Raw genomic sequence first — 20,794 nt, 5'->3', positions numbered from 1 at the left:
GTACAATAGATGAAACATGCTATAGTGGAGTATGCAAATATAATTTTTGGTTGGTTATTGTTTTAGACTGGCCAGTTGGAGCCACTGCTGTCCTCCTTTACAGACGAAGAGGAAATGCAAATGAAAAGAATGCTTCAAAGAATGGATGTTTTGGCAAAGGTAAGGAACATGCATTCTTACACCTCTATGAGTTGTACACCTTATTCTGACAGTATAGCTGCAGAAAGATACCTGTAGTTTGTATGCACATTTTATTTTATTTTATATATTGTTTATAAGTATTTGACTATAACTGGATAGTAAATATGAAGTCAGTGGTCTAATAATAGCTAGTTTGCCAGAATTTATTTTTAATAGGCTGTGTAATTCAGGAACTCAGTACTGGGAAACATCAACTGTAAATATACTTTGGTTATGTTTTTCTCCTATTACTTGGTAGTAGTAGTTTTCAACATTCATTACTTCTGGCATTCTCTGGATTTTCATAGTTAGATACAAAGTTGTTAATAAAAAGGAGATAGTGCCTGAGCACATAGATATGAAGTTCATAAAAAGGAGATAGTGCCTGAGCACATAGATATGAAGTTCATAAAAAGGAGATAGTGCCTGGGCACATAGTTAGATATGAAGTTGTTCATAAAAGGAGATAATGCATGGGCAAATGATATACTTATCCTTCAGGCATCTATCAGCTGTGTAAGCAAACAACACTAGCTTCTTTGTTACCTTGTGCCCTATTTTTATGTTATAGAAGTAAAGCATATTGGTTTTATAGCACATAAAAGAATATTTTCAAGTGTTAATTTTAGTCTGTTTGTCTCACTTCACTGGATTCTCATTATCCACTGTTCATTTATTATGTTTAAGTTTTATTTATTTATTTATTGCATTTGTTTACCAGCAAAGTCCACCAGAGGCCCGGGGAGAAAAGCTCCACAGGTCAAATTAGTTTGACAATACATAATGACAGAAACAGTTAGTAAAAACAAAAGGCTTAGTACAAATATACAATAGAATACATGATAATACAAGATTGTACAATGCAGAGAGTAAGCTCAAGGCACAAGTTGTAGACTGAACAGTACAATTCAATACAATTCATGCTATTTTAAAAGTATAGGATAATCAATCCTGTGAGGCATAACTTTTGAGATTGAGTAACTATTTGTTAGACTTAGGTGAGACTTTTAGTAGATGTAGTCATTGTTAGTAAGGAAGGATTAGAAGGAAGGATGAAGTTGATAAGGATGAACAGGACCTAAGTAGGAGTCAAGTTTTAGGAGGGTGGGAATTGATGCATGTGTAGAGCCAGAGAGTGGATAGATTTAGTCTTAGAGATTTTTGAAGGAGGAAACATTACTTGTGATTCTAATAGGTAATGGGAGAGCATTCCTTGATTTAGCAATAGAGAAAGAATAAAGCATGTGATCAGCTAGGTTTTTCAACTTGGAGGAGAAGTTGGTTTTTGGATCTATTTGGGTGATAGTGAGTTAGTATAGAAGAGAGGGCTGGACAGTTTGAGGGATTATAAATAATTGTATGTGCTGTGATTAATTGTAGGTATGCTAGTTGATGTGGGAGCTCAAACCAATTAAGAAAGTGCAATGAAGAGCAGTGATGGGAGGAGTGTTTTGCATTGGTTGCGAACTTGATAACTATTGTCACAGGACTCAAGCTTAGTTTTCAGGGAGGACTGGATATTAGTGAGGAGTGGAGCACCATATGGGAGAGAGAGTAGGAAAGGTTAAAGCAAGGATTTGTTTAAATGAGTTTTTATGCCTATAAAGGGTGCCTAGTTTTTGGTGTGTTTTTTGATATTGCTATGAACATGGAGGTCAAAAGAAAGGTTTTCATCCAAGATAACTCCTAGTAGCTTTGTATGAGAGACTACTTTTGTAGCAGTTATGGGAGTGCTTTTCTTGGGAGTAAATAGCAGCAGTTTGGTTTTGTTAGGGTTTAGGGAAAGATGATTATTGGTCATCCAGGTTTCAGTAAAAGTAAAGCATTTTGCATTATTTGCAGAAGTTCAGTAATAGAGTAGGTGGAGCAGATAATGGTTGAGTCATCAGCGTATTGTATAACTGATACATTAGTAAGTGTACAGTGAAAGTCATTGATGAAAATACTAAAGAGAAGAGGTACTAGAATGGAGCATTGGGGAATGCCGGTGGCTGTGTCGAGGAATGGGGAGAAAGAGTTGTACAGTTTAGTAGATTGTTGCCTATTTGTTAGGTAATTATTGAACCAGTTTGGTGTTGGGGGTAGATACCTAGATTAGAGAATTTGGAGAGAAGTTAAGGGTGGGAGACAGTATCAAAGACTTTAAAAAGGTCAAGAAAGAGTGAAGATACAGTTTTGCCAGCATCTCAAGGTCGATTGACCATGTCCATGAATGATATAAGAGCAGTGGTTGTGCTGTGGCTTGGCCTAAATCCATGTTCAGTTGGAGAGAGAAGTTGATTTTGAAGTAGGTAGTCTAGAAGTTGATTGTGGATACATATTTCAGTAATTTTAGAGAGGGGAAGAGAATGGCAATAGGTAGAAAATTGGAGATGTCTGTGTTGTTGCCACCTTTGTGGAGGGGAAGAATGAATGCTTTCTTCCACATACTAGGTATGTAGGATTCCTGGATAGAGCTGTTAAGAAGAATGTTGATGGGGTAGGCAATGGCCTTGGCAGATAATTGAAGATATTCAAGGGGTAATTTGTCAGGACCGCTAGTGCCAGGTTTCAGCTTTAGAAGTAGTTTTGTAATAGTAGCAGTAGGTATGGGAGGAAGAAAAGGTGGGTACAGAGGAAATAGTAGTATTATGTGATGAGGGATTTGGTGGAGAAGAATAAGTTTGGCAGTTTGTTTGAGGGAAGGTAGCGGGAAGGCTGGATATTGTATTGATGAAATGTGTGTTGAAGAGCGTAGCGATTTTGCTAGGTGTTTTGTCTGGATGTGGGAAAGGGTTATTTTTGGTGCTGGGATTTAACAGAGATGATGTGGAAGTCCAGAATTTTTTTGTATTTTGTTTATAGTTCTTTTGCAGCAGAAATAATGTTCTTTTTTGTCATTTATAACTAGGCACTTCATTACAAAGCTGTCTAAATTTAGGAGGTCGGAAGGATTCTTTGATCTGTACCATTTTTTCCATGCTTTGTCCCTGGCAACTATGATCTGTTTGGTAGATCTGGAGAGCCAGATGGCATGATTAGTTTTTACTCTTTTTTTTGTCTTAATGGGGCAAGTCAGTTTAAGGTATCCAGGAAGGTAGAAATGAAGAATTCTACTTCTTCATTAAGTGGAAGGACTTTTAGTCTACTCCAGTTGATATTTCTTAAGGTTTCGTTTAGGGTTGTGCTTCTGTGTACAAAAGAGAACGCCCTTCGCTGCTTTCGACTAGTTGAAATTGATGAGGTTTCTAGTTTGTTTGTATTGATTCTGACATGGTATTCTTGCATAGAATATAGGCAGGGAGGTGGTCACTGATGATGTAAGAAAGACTGCTTGCTTCTGAAATTTTGTTTGGGTCAGAGACTAGTACTAATATCCAGTCAAGGATTGAACCATGTCTTTGTCCCTGTTAGGTCTGGTAATGTCAGTTGATAATTGTGTACAGTTACAGAAGTTGATGTTAAATGGCTGAGATTGATTTGAGATATCTAGCCAGTTAATGTTTACATCGTCCATGATAATTGTTTCATTTTTTATATTGTTTGATACCTAGGCAAGAATTTCTTCTAGAAGAGGAATGTTGTTGCCTAGGGGATATATATGCCTATAATGCAGAGGTTCTTAGAGTTATTCATTTTTAAAAATTATATTAGTATCTCAGCTGTGGAAAATTGTGGAATAGGGTTGAAGTAAGGTACAGTGGAGAAGGTGTTTGGATACAGTATTGTAATGCCTCCTTCTTTTTTATGAGCTCTATCAGCCCTTAGGCATGTGTAACCTGGAGGGAGGAATTCAGCATCTTTTATACAGGGTTTCAGCCAGGTTTCAGTTGTGACTAGTATATCTGGTTTACTGAGGGTTATCCAGGCATGGAATTCAGGTATTTTGCTTCTAACACTTTGGAGATTGAGGGTTATGATATTTAGTGATTTATATGAGCTGGCAGAGTTGCCAGTCAGAAGATTAGGTCCTTGGTTTGCGTGGATGTCCCTGCATTGGCAGAAGTTAGATTGTGAGTGTGGGTATGTAAGGGGTAGCTGCTTTCTTTTTGACTGAATAGTGAGAGGTATGGAGGTATTGGTAGTTTTTTTGTAATTTATGTTTGCACATCGGATGGATTTTAGTAAAATAAGCTTTAAAAAAGTATTTTGTAGATTATTTTCTGTTGTTTATGGATGGTTAGTCTTTCTTTTCCTCAAGTTTTTCATCTGCACTATACCAGATCCAAAATCTTGATCCAGAATCAAGCACTCCCAACATGACTCTGCTACTGCAGAAATTTTTTCACTGTGTGGAACTCACATAAGTGTGTGTGTGTGTGTGTGTGTGTGTGTGTGTGTGTGTGTGTGTGTGTGTGTGTGTGTGTGTGTGTGTGTGTGTGTTTTCTATGTTGCAGTCAAACATTGCATACATTTCTGTCAGGTTCTGCATTAAATTAATACAATGCTGATAGTTTATATGACACCGTAAGGAGGGGATTCCCCAACATTAGTGACAGGACTTGGTAAGATGTAATGAAAAGTTCTTGATGTGATAAGTGGGCATTTGCTTGTAGTAAGAGACACTCAAGATAATTTTTGTGTCTCAGAGGAAATAAACCCAGAAGTCTAAACCTCAAGATGCACGCACTCAAAACTCTCCTTAGCATGGAGAACATTGACATCTGTGCAGTAACAGAAACCTGGTTCAAGGCTCCCGAGAGCACCCCAGCACCATCAGGTTATACCTCATACCATGCTTTTCAGCCCCAAAACTTGGACCGAACCACAAAAGGAGGGGGAGTATCAATATTTGTCAAAGATACCCACACCTCCAGGTTGGTGGCACACCACGAAGCATCAGAGACTATCCATGTGCAACTAACTGTGGGTAAAACTGCCTTCCAGTTTATAGCCTGCTACAGTCCACCCTCCCGAACACAGGAACCCCACTCGGCCTTCCTGAGAATACTGGAAAATATGAAGGTCTCTCCAAACACCATTATATTGGGCGACTTCAACTATCCAAACATAGACTGGGAGCATTACTCTAGCTCCAACACCCTAGCCCAAAGGTTCCTAGAATTTATAAACTCAAATGCTATGGAACAACTTGTTACCACTCCCACAAGAGGGGAAAACATACTGGACCTGATCATCACCAACATGGGGACACTATGCTCCAGACCAGAAGTGTATCCTTCACTGGTAAGATCAGACCATAAACTAATCTCACTGGATATTCACATCCCGACCCCACCCAGTGCCCAGAATACCACAGTGAAAAACTTCTCTAAAGCAAATTTCACACGCCTCAAAACCGAGGCAAAATCCTTCAAAGCCCCCGGGCCTGTGGAAAATACGGCCCAGACCGCAGAATCCTTTATCAGAATCCTTTATAAACGCATTCTGTGGACACCTTCAGGAATGCATGGATCATGCAATCTCAAATAAAACCAAGACCCAATCCCCCAAAGGCAGACGTCTTGTCTGGTGGACCCCAGCCATAAACAAACTATACAATAGAAGGAGGAAGCTACTACATGGTAGAGCAAAATCCCAAAAAGGGAAGGCATCTCTGATCAGTATTAGCAAAAAACTACGGGCACTCATAAAATCGTCTAAGGCCAGCTTCGAGAGAAAAATTGCACAGGACACTAAGGATAATCACAAGGCTTTCTTTAGTTATGTTAGGAACCTGGGTGGGAATTCCCAGATATGCTCAGAATTAGTCCAAAATGACAAAAATACACGAGCCCACAGACATTGCCAACATGCTAGCTAACAGGTTCAGTGGAAACTTCTCCCCCCGCCCACCAAGACGGCAAATATCTATCGCAACCGAGTGCCGCCCCTGACATCTCAGATGCTCAGGTAAGAGCCGCCCTCTCCAAAGCAAAAAACACAGCATCAATGGGACCAGATGGTGTCCCGGGCTGCGTCCTACATGAACTCCAAGAAGAGCTAAACCCAAACATAAAACTACTGTTCAATCTTAGCCTTACTACAGGATATGTACCCAAAGAGTGGCGTACAGCAACAGTGGTCCTTCTCCACAAAGGTGGTGCCTCAACGGATCCTGGAAACTATCGCCTCATAAGCCTGACTAGCTTAGTCTGCAAAGCTATGGAAAGGATCATCATGGACCTCATAAATAAAGATATTGGGGACCTACAGACACTGGATCCTACCCAGTTTGGCTTTGTTAATGGCAGATCCTGCCTCTTAAACCTGGTCGATTTCTTTGAAACAGTCATCAAGGCCATTGACGAGGGGAAGGTGGTCCACACAGCCTACCTGGACCTCGCAAAAGCCTTCGATACAATACCCCATTCGGGCATTATAGATAAGCTCACCAGCTTAAATATAAACCCCTATGTCACTAGATGGGTTGCAAACTGGCTCAAGGACAGAACCCACATGGTTAGAATTGCTGGAGCCATGTCAGACTCCAAACCAGTTACAAGTGGCATCCCACAAGGCTCAGTCCTGGGACCTCTCTTGTTCGGTATATATTTCTCGGTGGTACAGGCCAACACGGAAGGACTGTGGCTGACCAAGTTTGCAGATGACTGCAAACTGGGCGCCATAATCAACTCTCCAGCTGACACAAGCATCCTCCAAAAGGGCCTCATAGAAACAGACAACTGGTGCCAGAGCCATGGCCTCAAGCTAAACGCCAAAAAGTGTATAGTCATCCCCTTTGGCAAAAACAAAGTGCCCACAAATTACCACACAGGTGGTAATCCATTAAGTACAGAAGAAGTCATTAGGGACCTGGGGACCCAAGTTGATAGCAATCTCTCATTTGACAACCACGTGGCCAAAGTGGTTAGAAAAACATTTTATATAGCCCACCTAATCATGAAGGGATTCACATCTAGATCAGGAGAGGTCATCGTGCCTCTTTACTCATCCCTCATCAGGCCCATAATTGAGTACAATGCCACTTTTGGGATGTACCTTACCAGACACCTGCAGCAACTGGAAAGACCCCAAAAGTACCTCACCAAGAGGATCAAAGGGCTCAAACAGATGCCATATGCTGCCCGGTTAAAGAAACTCCAGCTCTACTTAGTGGCATACCGCCTGCTCAGAGGCGATCTGTGCCTGACGTATAAAGCCATGTCCAACCCAGAATTAATGGACATGCTGCACCTCAGAAAATCCAAATCCCATCGAGCTACGAGCTTGAGAGACTTGAACCTCAGCACTGAAATAAATAGGACATGCTGGAGGGACAGATTCATAACCCAGAGGCTCCCTTCACTCTGGAATAAAATCCCAGTCCAGGTTAGGCAGAGTCCCACATTGACTCTCTTCAAGAGGAATCTTGATGAGTGGATGGGAGATCGTAGGTTTACCCCGGCTATCACTTCTGTGTCACTGTTAGAGAGAGGCACAGTATACTAACCTCAAAAAAAGGCATAGCAAAATTAATTTAAAATGGGTGGCGAAAGCCAGACACACTCTGGCTAGGCTTATAAATGCCCTAGGGCAGATAGCCTAGTATGAACCTATGAACCTATGAACCTATGACTGATTCATGACTATTACAGTTTTCTTTAGGACAGCAGAGAACTTTTATGAGATTGTGCAGACATTTCCCGTAGCTGGGCCCTGGCTAGTGTGGAACGTAAGCAAATTATTTTTGTGTGTTATGCTTGCATGTTTTGCTTAAATATTCATCTTACTGCAGTTGAGGAATGTTGAACTATGCTTTTGCTAATATTTTGCACATATTTTGTAGCCTTTCTAGCTTGATGTTCTGTGGATTCTACTTTCTATCTAGTTAGTTCTGTTATTTAGTCGGTGTCCCACTGCTATGACATTATGGCAGCGACCAACAACCCTTTGCGTATCCTCACTTTCTTTCCCCTTCAAAGCATTTTGTACTTTCTTTTTTCCCCCAATTGTAAGGCCACAGACCACCATGGTCTCCTGACTCTCATGTTGCTTTGCTACAGTCAGTTCTACTGAAAAAAATTTAATCTCTGTCCCACTAATATGGCATTATGTCTGTGACAAGCAACCCTTTGAAGATCCCCAGACACTTTCTTTCTTTCTTTCTTTCTTTCTTTCCTTTGCACAGCATTTCTTTTCTTTCTCTCTTTTTTCCTCACTTTTCGGGCAACAGGCTGCCATGCTCTTCTGAGCCTCATATTTCTTTGCTACAGTGCTCAACCTTTCCAGGGTTTTCAAATATGCTTGCTTAGAATACTTTATGTTATTCCATGGAGCACCTAAAACCTTCTAATCCTGTCATATATATAAAATACTACTGACATGCCTTCTACAGTCTCCACCCACGCCCCCCCCACTGGAGATATATCTTGAATTATCTGCAGTGTCACATAGTTTATTCAGCACTTTGCGGTCTGCATTTACTACATTTCCAGAAGCTGGCAAATTTTGGGAAATTATGCCTTATATTGCTTAAACTCAGACTATGGAACATCTTTTAGTGTCATTGTTGGCACATCATTAGCTTACAACACCACTTCAACTACATCTAATACCATTTCAGTTTACTGGTGTTTCACATGGTGTCTTCCCCTGCTTTTGGATCATGCACCTTGTAATCTGGTCTCAACCATTTTCTGATGCACAAGTGGCTTCTTCTTGAAGTGGCCTTTCTTCTTCATGCTGTGATGCTTACTGCTTTTCTTTTCAAAAGTGTTCAGCTAACTTGGAAAGACCTTCATCTCAGTGCAGTAAACGTTGTCATCAACACTTTATAGACAGAGACCCATAGCCTTACTCCATTGAAACTGAAATTGACTATATGGGTCAGGAAAAATAGAAAACCTGAATTTTTTCCTTTGGTGTCAACAGAAAACTGCTGACTGCTCACCAGCTGTTGTTCAGGATTAAGGAGGTGTGTGCATGGTATCCTGAGATTATCATCATTTGATCACCTTAGTAAGGTACTACATATGCCCTTCTATTCTCATGTTGTAGTATTCTTATTGTGAGTTCCTCCTCCTCAGGCGACTCAAACATCACCTCCTATACAAAAGCTTAAGCCTGGTTGCTATTGATGTGTGGGACGTCACATCTAGGGCCATAAACCAGGGGCCTTAAATGTGACGTTTGCATGCACATCCCTCAGAACTTTTCTATCACAGTCGAATGTCAGATCGATCGCATTGTTCCTCCATCAAAACATCTAAAGCTAAGTACTCCATTGGGAATTTCTTACTTGTGTTTCTTGCTTGAGCTTGGTTAGCTTGTTTGTTATTAGCCAATGCCTGCTAAAAAAGCTAAATGCCGATGTGGGCATCAAATTGCATATATGGACTCTCATGACCATTGTGTGTTTTGTCTAGTTCGGGAACACGATCATACCGCCTGCGTCCTCTGCCAGTCCTTCATCCAAAAAACTCTTAGAAGCCGTCTAGCTGCCCTTAACCTGTATTTAGAAAATCAAAGACGTAAGAAGTTAGCTCTTAGCATGGATCCAGAATTGGCAGCCCAGGTAGAACTGCCAAAGAAAAAGGCCAGACTTTTATGGCCTACTACCTCTGCCTTTCCATCGTCAGACACCCTGCCAGTCTCTGATATAGGGGTTGAGGGACATCCGTTAGAGCTGTCTGCTTCTATGGCTCCTCTTGAGAAAGCCATTTCAGAAGCGATAGCCAGCATGTCTGCAGAGATAACTCGGACGTCGGTTAGTTCCGAAGTCGAGGAGGAACCAGGCTCCACCGGACATCCTTCTGGATTGCAGGAATCCATTCTTCTTACTCTGGTCAGGCCCTAGAATCTAAGCCTAGTGTTTCTCCCTAAGCTACACCATTAAAAAGAAAGCAAAAAATTAAGCATTTGTTTTTTCCTCCTGAAAGTCAACCAGACTGGCTGTCCTTCACGCAGTCCCTGATGCAGGCCTTCATGGCCCTTAGGCCTTCAGCCTCCTCAGCCCCCTCTATTCCAGTGTTCAGCCCTAGGCTTGCTTCTGCTACTTCAATTCTGCCCTCCATTCCTCAGGATGAAGAAGAAGAGGCCCTCTCTTCTTCCTCAGAGGAATCCATCACTTACTCATCTCAAATAGCCTCACCCTTAGAATATCACTCTCCGGATGAGGATTCTATTGAAAGAGACTCCCCTCCAGAGCACATCAGGACATTGCATTTGGTAAGACTATCACTAAGATGAAAAAATATTTTAAATGGGATAATGCCCAAATGACAGAAACCCAAAAACTGTACTTTGAATTGCTGCAGGTTGAATCACCCTCCCCCTCTGCCATTCCTCCATAATTCCCTGCATACATTAATACCTTTTCTTCATGTTCCACTAACCCTGGCTCTCAGCCACCTGCCCAAAGAGACCAGCTTGTTTCTACAATGTGTCTGATGATCAAAAATTCTTAATAAAACTGGTGGACCTGTGATAGCTGTGTCCCCAGATAAACAATCCAGATTGATCCCTTATTCTTCTCTTTTACCCTTTGATAAAGACAGTGAAATTATGGATAGGCTGGGCAAAAAGACTTACAGCTCTTCTACCATAGTCTTCAGGGCAATCAACTATCAAACCCAAATGGTTAAATATGCCTTGGACTTGGTATCCCAAGCTATTACTCTTCTATCCTCCGTGCCTGACTCTCCTAAAAAGACTGAAGGGGCATCTAATCTGTCCCTGGCATTCCAGGTAGCCAGGCACTCTATTAGATGCAGTTATGATGCAGCAGAGGCCTCTGATAGATCAGCTACTACTGTATCTGTACTTCATAGATACTCCTGGCTAAAGCTCCAACTATTGCCTGAAGATTTTAAATCAAAGATCTTGGACGCTCCACTGGATCAGAATCTTCTGTTTGTTAAACAGTCTGCAGACTTGTTCAAGAACCTACAGGAGAAAAGCAAAGAACTACAATTCGTTAAGCACCTGCCAGTATCTCCTATACCTAAGTACTATAGAAACTACCCTGCCAAAACTTCTTATGTTAGAAGGGCCCCTACTGCAACCACTCCTTCATCTGCCAGGCATAGAAAAGGGACTAGGAGGCAACCTTCTTGTAGGAGTACTGCATCTCAGCCTACCCAAAAACTGTCCTTTCAGGACAGGACCAATGGCAACAATACTTGACTGCCTTGCCCACCTCCATCTGTCTTCCCTTCTCTCTCACTGTCTGCCACTTTGGAAGAAAATCACTTCAGACCACTGGGTGCTGGCAATAGTGGAAAAAGGATATTGTCTGTCTTGACAGGAAAGACCTACCCCAAAGGGCACCCCCCCCACCCAAAAGCCAACTTCACGTTATTTACAACATTATACAGGCCTTATTGCAACAAGGGACCATAGAACCTGTCTCTCCTGGACAAGAAGGAAGGGGTTTTTACTCCAGACTTTTCCTTGTACCAAAAAAGGATGGACCATGGAGACCAATCCTGGACTTATTCATCCTAAACTTTTTCTTAAAAGTCCCTTCCTTCAGAATGCTGTCCTTTCACACCCTGCTTCCACTATTGCCACCCCAAGCATTCATGGCCACATTGGACCGGAAGGAGGCTTACCTCCACATCCCCATACACCTAGACCACAGGAAATACTTAAGTTTTACTGAATCTTGCTCTCATTTTCAATTTACTGCCTTGCTGTTTGGTTTATCCACTGCACCAAGGGTCTTCACCAAATGCCTGACTCCCATCATAGCATTCTGCAGGACCAGGGACATACAGATTTATCCCTATCTAGATGATATTCTAATCCTTACAGACAAAGAAGAAACCTTCAAAAAACATCTGCAACTCTCCATGACCCTGCTTCAGGGGCTAGGCTTCACGCTGAAATTCCCCAAGTCATCCCTGTCCCCAGAGCAAGACAAAGTCTTCCTGGGTTGCAGGATTCGGACAGACTTAATGAAAGCCTTTTTGCCTCAAGACAAAGTAGTCTCCCTGACAAATCATTTCCAGGACCTCCTCCTTGCTTGCCAGCTGTCTGCAAGGCAGTTTCTGTGTCTTCTGGGTCTCATGGCAGCCACTATTCCTATGCTACCTCTAGCCAGGATGCACATGAGGAAGCTGCAGTGGTATTTAAAGAATGTCTGGTCCCAGTACAGCCATTCTCTGGAATACAAAATACCCTTCCTACTTTGTCTACAAACAGAATTGAGGTGGTGGATACAATAGGTTCAACTGAATGCAGGACTACCCCTCCTACCCCCCACACCAACTCAACATATGCACACAGATGCCCCAGATCTGGGATGGGGGGGCTACTATCAAGGGCCTCAAGGTACAAGCACCTTGGCATGCACCCCTCCTGAAAAAACACATCAGTGTCAGGGAAATGACATCTGTTTACTTAGCCCTGAAGGCTTTTCTCCCAATCCTTAAACCGGGCCATCTACTGAGTTTCACAGACAACAATACTGTTATGTGATGTATCAACAAACAGAGGGGACCAGGTCTTACCTCCTCTGCAGACTAACAATGCAGATTTGGGAATTAGCCTCAAAGAACAACTTATCTCTGCAGGCAGCATAAATTCCCTCACAGGACAATCAGCAGGTGAATGCTCTAAGCAGATCATTCTCTCTACATCACAAATGGATGTTACACAGAGAAGTTTTTCAAGATATAGTCCACCAGTAGGTTACACCACAAATAGATCTGTTTGCATCCCCCCAGAATAGGCAACTGAGAAAATTCTGTTAACAATGCCACACACCCCTAGCTTGGAGAGTGTACGCTTTCACCATCTCATGAAGAGGACGGTTTCTGTATGCCTTTCCCCCCTTCCCTCTCATTCAGAAATTCCTCCTGAAAATCAGGAGGGACATGCCAAAAATGTTGTTGGTGACTCCTTACTGTCCAAGGCAGCATTGGTTCCCCCTTCTACAATCTCTCGCCAAGGGCAATCACCACGTTACCTCACAAGGTGGACCTACTCACACAACAGAAGGGAACTCTCATCCATCCTCACCTAATAATGCTGAGCCTAACTCTCTAGGTGATAAACTTTTAATACCTTTCAGACAATGCTACACAGAGGACATGCTTTCTAGCCTGCAGGAGGCCAGGAAACCTAATACAAGGAGATCCTACATTTCTGAATGGCAGAGATTCTCCAAATGGTGTTTCCAAAGACATAAGGACCCGCTTTTAGCAGACGTCCCTTTAGTCTTAGCTTATGTGTGTGAGCTCATAAAAGCAGGCCTTTCATATTCTACTGTGAAAGTGCACCTATCTGCTATCTCGGCCTGCCTACCCGTGGAACCTCCTTTACTTTCCAGGTTGGATGTTAAATTGTTCTTGAAAGGGGTCCTACACATAAGAATACCTAGAAAGCCTACCCCAGCACCCTGGGACCTAAATATGTCCTGGAAAAACTCACACTGGCCCCATTTGAACCAGCCATTTCAGCATCCCACCAGATGTGTACATGGAAAACAATTTTGCTAGTAGCCCTCACCTCAGCAAGGAGGGTATCAGAGTTACAGACATTCATGGCATGCCCACTAAGACAGGGTGTCCCTGCACACCAACCCCTCCTTCATGCCCAGAGTGGTCAATGAGGTATCATTGAATGAGTCCATTCATCTACCCACCTTCTTCTCCTCCCCCAGAGATGACAGTGAGAGAATACTACATTCCCTGGATGTTCACAGACAATTAAGATTTTATCTGGACAAAATCAAGTCCATTAGAAAATCTAATCAACATTTTGTTTCCTTTCATCCCAGAGCCCTGGGCAAGGCAGTCTCCAAACAGACTATCTCCTGTTGGATCAGGAAAAATATCTACTTCTGCTACTCCTACCATGGAAAGGACTTGCATCAGGGGGTCAGGGCACACTGTACTAGAGCAATAGCCTCTTCCATGGCCTTCATTAAGGGCCTAGACACAGCCTCCATCCTGTTAGCTGCTACTTGCTCCACTGTACATAACTTCACAAAACATTAAAAATTGAACCATATCTCCAGAGCCAGAACAGGCTTTACAAGGGCAGTCCTGCAGGGATTTCTGGAATCTGCTACCTCCACCCTTCCTTCTTCCTAAGCTGTGGTACTCTCCCACAGTAAGAATACTGCAACATGGGAATAGAAGGACATAGAATAGTTGTGTAAAATCTTACCATAACCACATATGTCCTTCTCTTTCATGTTGCAGCATTCTTTCCCACCCTCTTGTCCCCCTAACACACTCTACATGTCTGTCAACCATCACAGAGCTACTACCTGCACCAGGGTCTTTTTGAGCAGTCTTTGGCATTTCGCCAGTCTGTAGGACATCTTTTGGCATCTCCTAGGCTACTGTCTGACTGGGCAGTTAGTTCTGAGGTATGTGCATGCAAACATCACGTTTAAGGCCCCTGGTTTGTGTCCCTATGTGTGACGTCCCACACATCAACAGCAACCAGGCTTAAGCTTAATCTCCTGACGTGGAGGATCCCACAGTAAGAATACTGCTACATGGAAGAGAAAGACATCTATGGTTGTGGTAAGATTTTACACAACTATTCTTTCTTAATAATGCACCTATAAAAGTGCTTTTAAAATACTAAACATCAAAATATATAGAGATACTATTCGCCACCTGATCTATAGGAACAGGCTGACATTCATTTTGCAGATATACAAGGTGGTAACTTTCCTGCCTTCCTTTCTTCACCATTGTTTTGCAAATATTATGGGTCTGTTGTGATAGCTAACTTGGTATCAGCTCAAAACTAATCCTGCTGCCTCCCACACCATCTGTAGAGTTTTACTGAGATTCCTTTCTTGTCTGCAATACTTGGCACAATTATCTTTATCATTTCCTCCTTGTGAGGAAAGGTTGGCTTCCTGACACTGGAATCGCAGTGTTGAGCTCATCATATTGCTTTGTTTCCTTGAAACCATGTTAGATGAGCTTCATATCAAGTCTTTCATTAAATAAACCTGCGCATGTGCCATTGTCCCATTCTTGGGTGACTTTGTCTGACAGTTATCTGTGGGACTTCACTACGCTTAGCTATTTTTAGAGCAGTTTAAGTAACCATGGTTTCTGTTCTATGTAACCATGACAAATCTTTCATGTCCTGATTCTGGGGAAAAATGTTGTTGGTGACTCCCTACTGGCCAAGTCAACATTGGTTCCCCCTTCTACAATCTCTCGCCAAGGGGAGCCAGTATTTGTCTGCCTGGGATGACATGATCGACAGACCACGATGCTTTGCCAGAGATGGCCTGCACCTGTCGCCCTTGGGATTCCGGACACTGGCTAAGGCTCTTACCACTCCTATAGTGCCTTTTTAGGCAAGGTTCAAATGACAAATTCACCACTGTAATAGGTACAAGCATGCAAAATCTGAGGGTAATGCTACTCAGTGCTAGAAGTCTAAATCTCAAAATGCATTCACTTGAGGCACTCCTTAAAATGGAGAACATCGACATCTGTGCAGGGCAGGGACCTGGTTCAAAGCTCCAGAGAGCACCCCTGCATTACCAAGCTATAATTCATACCACACCTTTCGTCCACCTAACCTGGACCGAAACACTAAAGGTGGAGGGCGTGTCCATATTCATTAAGAATATCCACACCTCCAGGCTAGTTGCACAGCATAATACATCCGAGATTATCCAAGTGCAACTAACTCTGGGCAAGACCGCAATCCAAATTATAGCTTGCTACAGACCCCCCGCCATGCCCCAGGATTCCCACTCCTCATTTCTTGATACACTGGAAAATATTAGGGTACAACCCAACACCCTAATAATGGTCAATTTCAACTACCCCACCATTAACTGGGAAAACTACTCATGTACCAACTCTTTTGCTCAACGTTTTCTGGAATTCATAAATTCCAACGCCTTGGATCAACTTATTCACACCCCCACCCGGGGCAGCAATATCCTATACCTGGTCATTACCAACATGGGCGACCGGTGTTCCACACCAGAGGTCAATTCCTCTTTGGTCAGATCCGACCACAAGCTAATCAACCTAGACATCCACATCCCGCCCCCACCTCCCATTAGGGAAACCACCATAAAAAACTTCTCCAAAGCCAACTTCACACTTAAGACAGAAGTGACAAACTTTATGACATCCATGCAGACGGACAATGGAGGTATGACTGCTGAATCCTACACAAATGCACTTTATAAGCACTTACATGAGTGCATGGATCATGCTATCCCTAGCAGAACCAAGATGCTATCCTCCAAAAAAAGGAAGCCAATCTGGCGGTCCTCTGCCATAAACAAACTCTACAACAGAAGAAAGAAACTGTTGCAAAAAAGAGTAAAATCCCATGACTGGAGGAACTCCCTGGTCAGCCTCAGTAAGAAGCTGACATCCCTCATAAAATCCTCCAAAGCTAGTTATGAAACCAAAATTGCCACTGACTGTAAAGACAGCCACAAAGCATTCTATAGCTATGTCAAGAATCTCAATGGCAACATTCAGATCTGCTCTGAGTTACAGCACAATGGCACTAAATATACAGAACCAACTGATATTGCCAACATCTTGGCAGATAGGCTCAGTGCTAACTTTACCCCCCCTCTCACCCCTTAGAGGGCCCATCTCTATACCAGAAGAATGCAAAGTTCCTGTAATCAGGACTGCACAAGTAAAAAACATACTCTCCAAAGCCAAGAACACAGCAGCCATGAGACCTGACAATATCCCAGGCTGCGTTCTACACAAACTACAGAACAAACCGGCAACCCACCTAAGTACCATATTCAGTCATAGCCTCACCTCAGGCTTTGTGCCCACTGAATGGTGCACCATGACGGTTATCCCACTCCACAAAGGTTTAGCCATGACGGACCCTGGGAACTACTGCCCCATTAGCCTGATGAGCCTGGTCTGCAAGGCCATGGAAGGTATCATCATGGAACTCATAAACAAAGACATTGGTAATCTCCAAACTCTGGACCCCACCCAGTTTGGGTTTGTAAAAGGCAGATCATGTCTCCTAAACCTGATAGACTTGTTTGAAGCAGTCACCAAAGCCATAGATGAGGGTAAGGTAGTTCACACAGCCTATCTAGATCTTGCCAAGGCTTTCGACACCATCCCCCCACTCTGGAATTATAGATAAACTCATTAAACTAGGTATAAATCCCTATGCCACAAGATGGGTTGCCAACTGGCTCATGGACAGAACCCACACTGTGAAAGTAGCAGACTCCAAATCCAAATTCAGACCAGTGACAAGTGGAGTACCACAGGGTTCAGTTTTGGGTCCTCTTCTGTTTCGCATCTACTTCTCTGAAGTACGGGCTAACACAGAAGGTCTTTGGCTAATGAAGTTTGCAGATGACTGCAAACTAGGAGCCATAATCAAAACACCTAACGATGTGGACATCCTACAAAAGAGCCTCACTGAGACAGATGCCTGGTGTCAAAGCCATGGCCTGAAGCTCAATGCCAAAAAGTGCATTGTGATCCCCTTTGGTAAAAACTCTGTACCCATGAACTACCACATGGGTAGTAGTCTACTTAACACCAAAAGTGTGATAAGAGACCTTGGGACACAGGTGGAAAGTAGTCTCTCCTTTGATAATCACATTGCCACAGTGGTCAGGAAATCCTTCTACTTGGCACACCTCATCACAAAAAGTTTCTCATCCAGAAAAAAAGAGGTCATTGTTCCCCTCTACTCATCACTCATTAGACCCATTATAGAGTACAATACCCCTTTTGGTATGTACCTCACAAGACATCTGCAACAACTGGAAAGGCCAAAGAAAGAGGACTACTGGCCTCAAACAGGTGTCCTATGCAGACCTTCTCAAAAAACTTCAGCTTTACTCTGTCGCATATCGCCTACTCAGAGGTGATCTCTGCCTAACATACAAAGCTATGTCAAACTCAGAGCTGTTGGACATGCTCCACTTAAAGAAATCCCAATCCCTCCAAGCTGCACTCTATAGGGACCTAAACCTTGTCACCATAATAAACAGAACATGCTGGAGGGATAGATTCCTGTCCCAGAGACTTCCCATACTCTGGAACAGACTACCTATCTATGTCAAACATAGCTCATCGTTAGCATTCTTCAAGAAAAATCTTGATGATTGGATGGGAAATAGGAAATTCACCCCGGGGATCACTTCTGTGGCTCTGCTCGACAGGGGCACAGGAAAATAATTTTCTTGCATGGCGAAAGCCAGGGTACCTTTTTGGCTAGGCTTATATAGGCCTTAGGGCCAATAGCCTAGTACCTACCTATGAACCTAAGTCACTTTGTGTGATTCTAATTCTAAGTGCCCTCTGAATCTCCTATTCCCTATCTAGAGGATACTTATTTATTTTATTTATACTTTATTGAATGAGTTAGTTCCACTAGACCAGTGGTCTCTTCTCAGATGAAATCTGAGGTGGTAATTCATATTAACTAGGGTAAACTTGGCCAGGGCACAGGGGAACTTCCCCTACTGTTTCTTTGTAACTGCTAGATAGCACCTGAGGGCTGCTACAGCAGTATGGAAGAGATCTAAGAGAAACAGCAGTAACGTGGAGGAGGAGAAAAAAAGCTATGGACAGTTTGGAGGTGGAAAATGAGAATTATGAGAAAAAATTGATGTGGAGAATCAGAATGTAGATAAAGATTCCTGTGTGGAGAATGATACAAATGAGCAGAGTTTAGCTGCCTTATTGGAAAATGAAGTAAGCAAGTCAATTAGAGTATTGCAGATAACAGAACAGCCACCTTGAGGGTTTCTGGATGTTTCTCTTTTAAAAATAATCATGACAGGTGACTTTTTCAGAAGTGCTGAAGATGGTAACTTGTGGAAATAATCAGGTGATGTAGCAGCAGAGAATGCAGCAGTTAAAAGTAATGCAGCAGTGACAGCAGGTGAAAAAGGAGAGCAGCAGTAAGCTTCAAGTAAAACTGTTTTTAAAAAGAAGAGAGTGCCAACTTTGTTAATAAGAATAAAAACTGAGATTGCAATAGCTAGATATTATGTATGGAACAGTTTAATAACGGTTCTGGGATTTAAAGCCCAGGAAATGTTTTTCTTTTATACATATAGGGATAGAGATGTCTTGTGACTTAACGTTTGAATCTGAGGGACTGATGATGACATTTCTGGACTGTGTGACAAAAAGAAGGATATTTATCCATGGAAATATTATTTGTTTTCTGGTAGCAGCTTACATGTTCCAAACTGCAAAGTAACAATTTTTAATTGATTAATTGAAAGAAAATGTTAAAAATGCATGCAGGGTTTATGTGAAACTGTTGATAACATTGCGAAAATTAGAGATGAAAGAAACTTGAAAGGAGGGTGATAGTTAGAAACTGTTTTATAATGTGAAAAACACATGGTGAAACACTTGCCAAGTGTTATTTTCATGGCTGGTCATACAACATGAGGAAGGACAACAAGGGGCTGAGGGAGAGTGTAAACCAAGTGAAGAAGAAACTGTAGAAGAAGAAAAAAGTATGGATGAGAAAGCAGAGGAGAGAGTTTGCATGCAGGAACTGAGGTCATAATAAGGGACAAACACTAAGATTTTTTTTGGAACTTCTAGTTAGTAAAAAATCTGATTTTGAACATCAATGATTTGCTCATATGCCCAGGAAAAATATTCAGTATGGGAAAGGGTAAAAATAAGAAAATTAAAATGTAAAAATATTTTGCCTAAACTTAAGAAGGAAAGGCAATATTTTTATACTGCTTTCAGTAAATGTGAGCAGTATTATTAACACTGTAAGAAGGAAAGGGATACTAGGATACTGTGTTAAATGTTATGTAGACGTTATTATGTTGGAGGAAGTAAGATTCCTGATAAGTGAAGAAAGAATGCAAACAGAAAAATTGTGGAGTGGAGATATATGGACCTTAGACAGGGAAAGTTGTTCTAGGGTGGCTGTGTTATATAAATAAACAGTAAAATACTAGATGTAATGTTGATAAGGAGAAGATGGTTAACTGTTGAGGATGTGAGGTGGATATAACATGTTTGTAGAATTTTAGCTTTGTATACATGTACCACGAGCAAGGAAAGAGAGACTGTTTCATCAAAAATTAGCCTATGTGGTTGTTAATATGAAAATTATAATTGCAGGAGTTTTTAATTGTGATTTTAGGGTAAGACATAAAGGGCAAGATACAAAAATACAGGAAGTGGCAAAATTTGCCAAGTTAGCTATGTGGAGCAAAAGTCAATGGATTTATAGAAGGGGAAAACATGGGTCTGAAATTGATTTATTTTGTATTATTGGAAGGCTTGGGGAGAGCAAATGGAGATGCAGTTATGATGGGTTTCTCAGACCATTTAACAGCATAGATGGAGATGATGTAAGAAAGGGAGTATATTAAAATAGGAAAGGGAATAAAATAATGACTGAGAAATGAATAAGTGAAATCGGAGAGTGGGAAATTATTGCAGTTATGGAGTAATCATGTAACCATGATGGACTTGTATAAAAACCGGTCTGAGTGGTGGACTGAATTTAAACATAAGTATAAAAAGTATTTTTATCTGTACCAGGATGATCTAAGCAAGGAAGGCAAAGTGAAATATGTGAAATTTTATTGAAGTTTAATAGAGAATTTACGGAATAATACAAGAGGGTATTATGACCTAGAAAAAGAAATAAACAAAAAGAAACTGAGAGAAAACAAAGGCATTAATGTTTAAGCAGAGGTATTATTTACAAAGGTGAAGGAAGGAGGTGTTCGCATGTTTGGGTAAAATTGTATAAG

General features: G+C 41.9%; 1 protein-coding gene across 1 annotated transcript in view; it reads left to right on the top strand.

Annotated features, from left to right (window-relative positions):
• LOC122799370 (proline dehydrogenase 1, mitochondrial-like) overlaps positions 1-20,794 on the top strand; it is a 972,876-nt gene that overhangs the window by 622,793 nt on the left and 329,289 nt on the right. The window contains exon 9 of the mRNA XM_044068377.1: positions 67-159. Within this exon, the coding sequence (XP_043924312.1) occupies positions 67-159 (93 nt within the window). The remainder of the gene's footprint in view (positions 1-66; positions 160-20,794) is intronic.

Source organism: Protopterus annectens, chromosome 4.part0, assembly GCF_019279795.1.
Source record: "Protopterus annectens isolate FY-2018-M chromosome 4.part0, PAN1.0, whole genome shotgun sequence".
In the NCBI taxonomy this organism is placed as follows: domain Eukaryota; kingdom Metazoa; phylum Chordata; order Ceratodontiformes; family Protopteridae; genus Protopterus; species Protopterus annectens.
The sequence above is the reverse complement of the archived record's forward strand: the minus strand, read 5'-3'. Positions and strand labels throughout refer to the sequence as shown.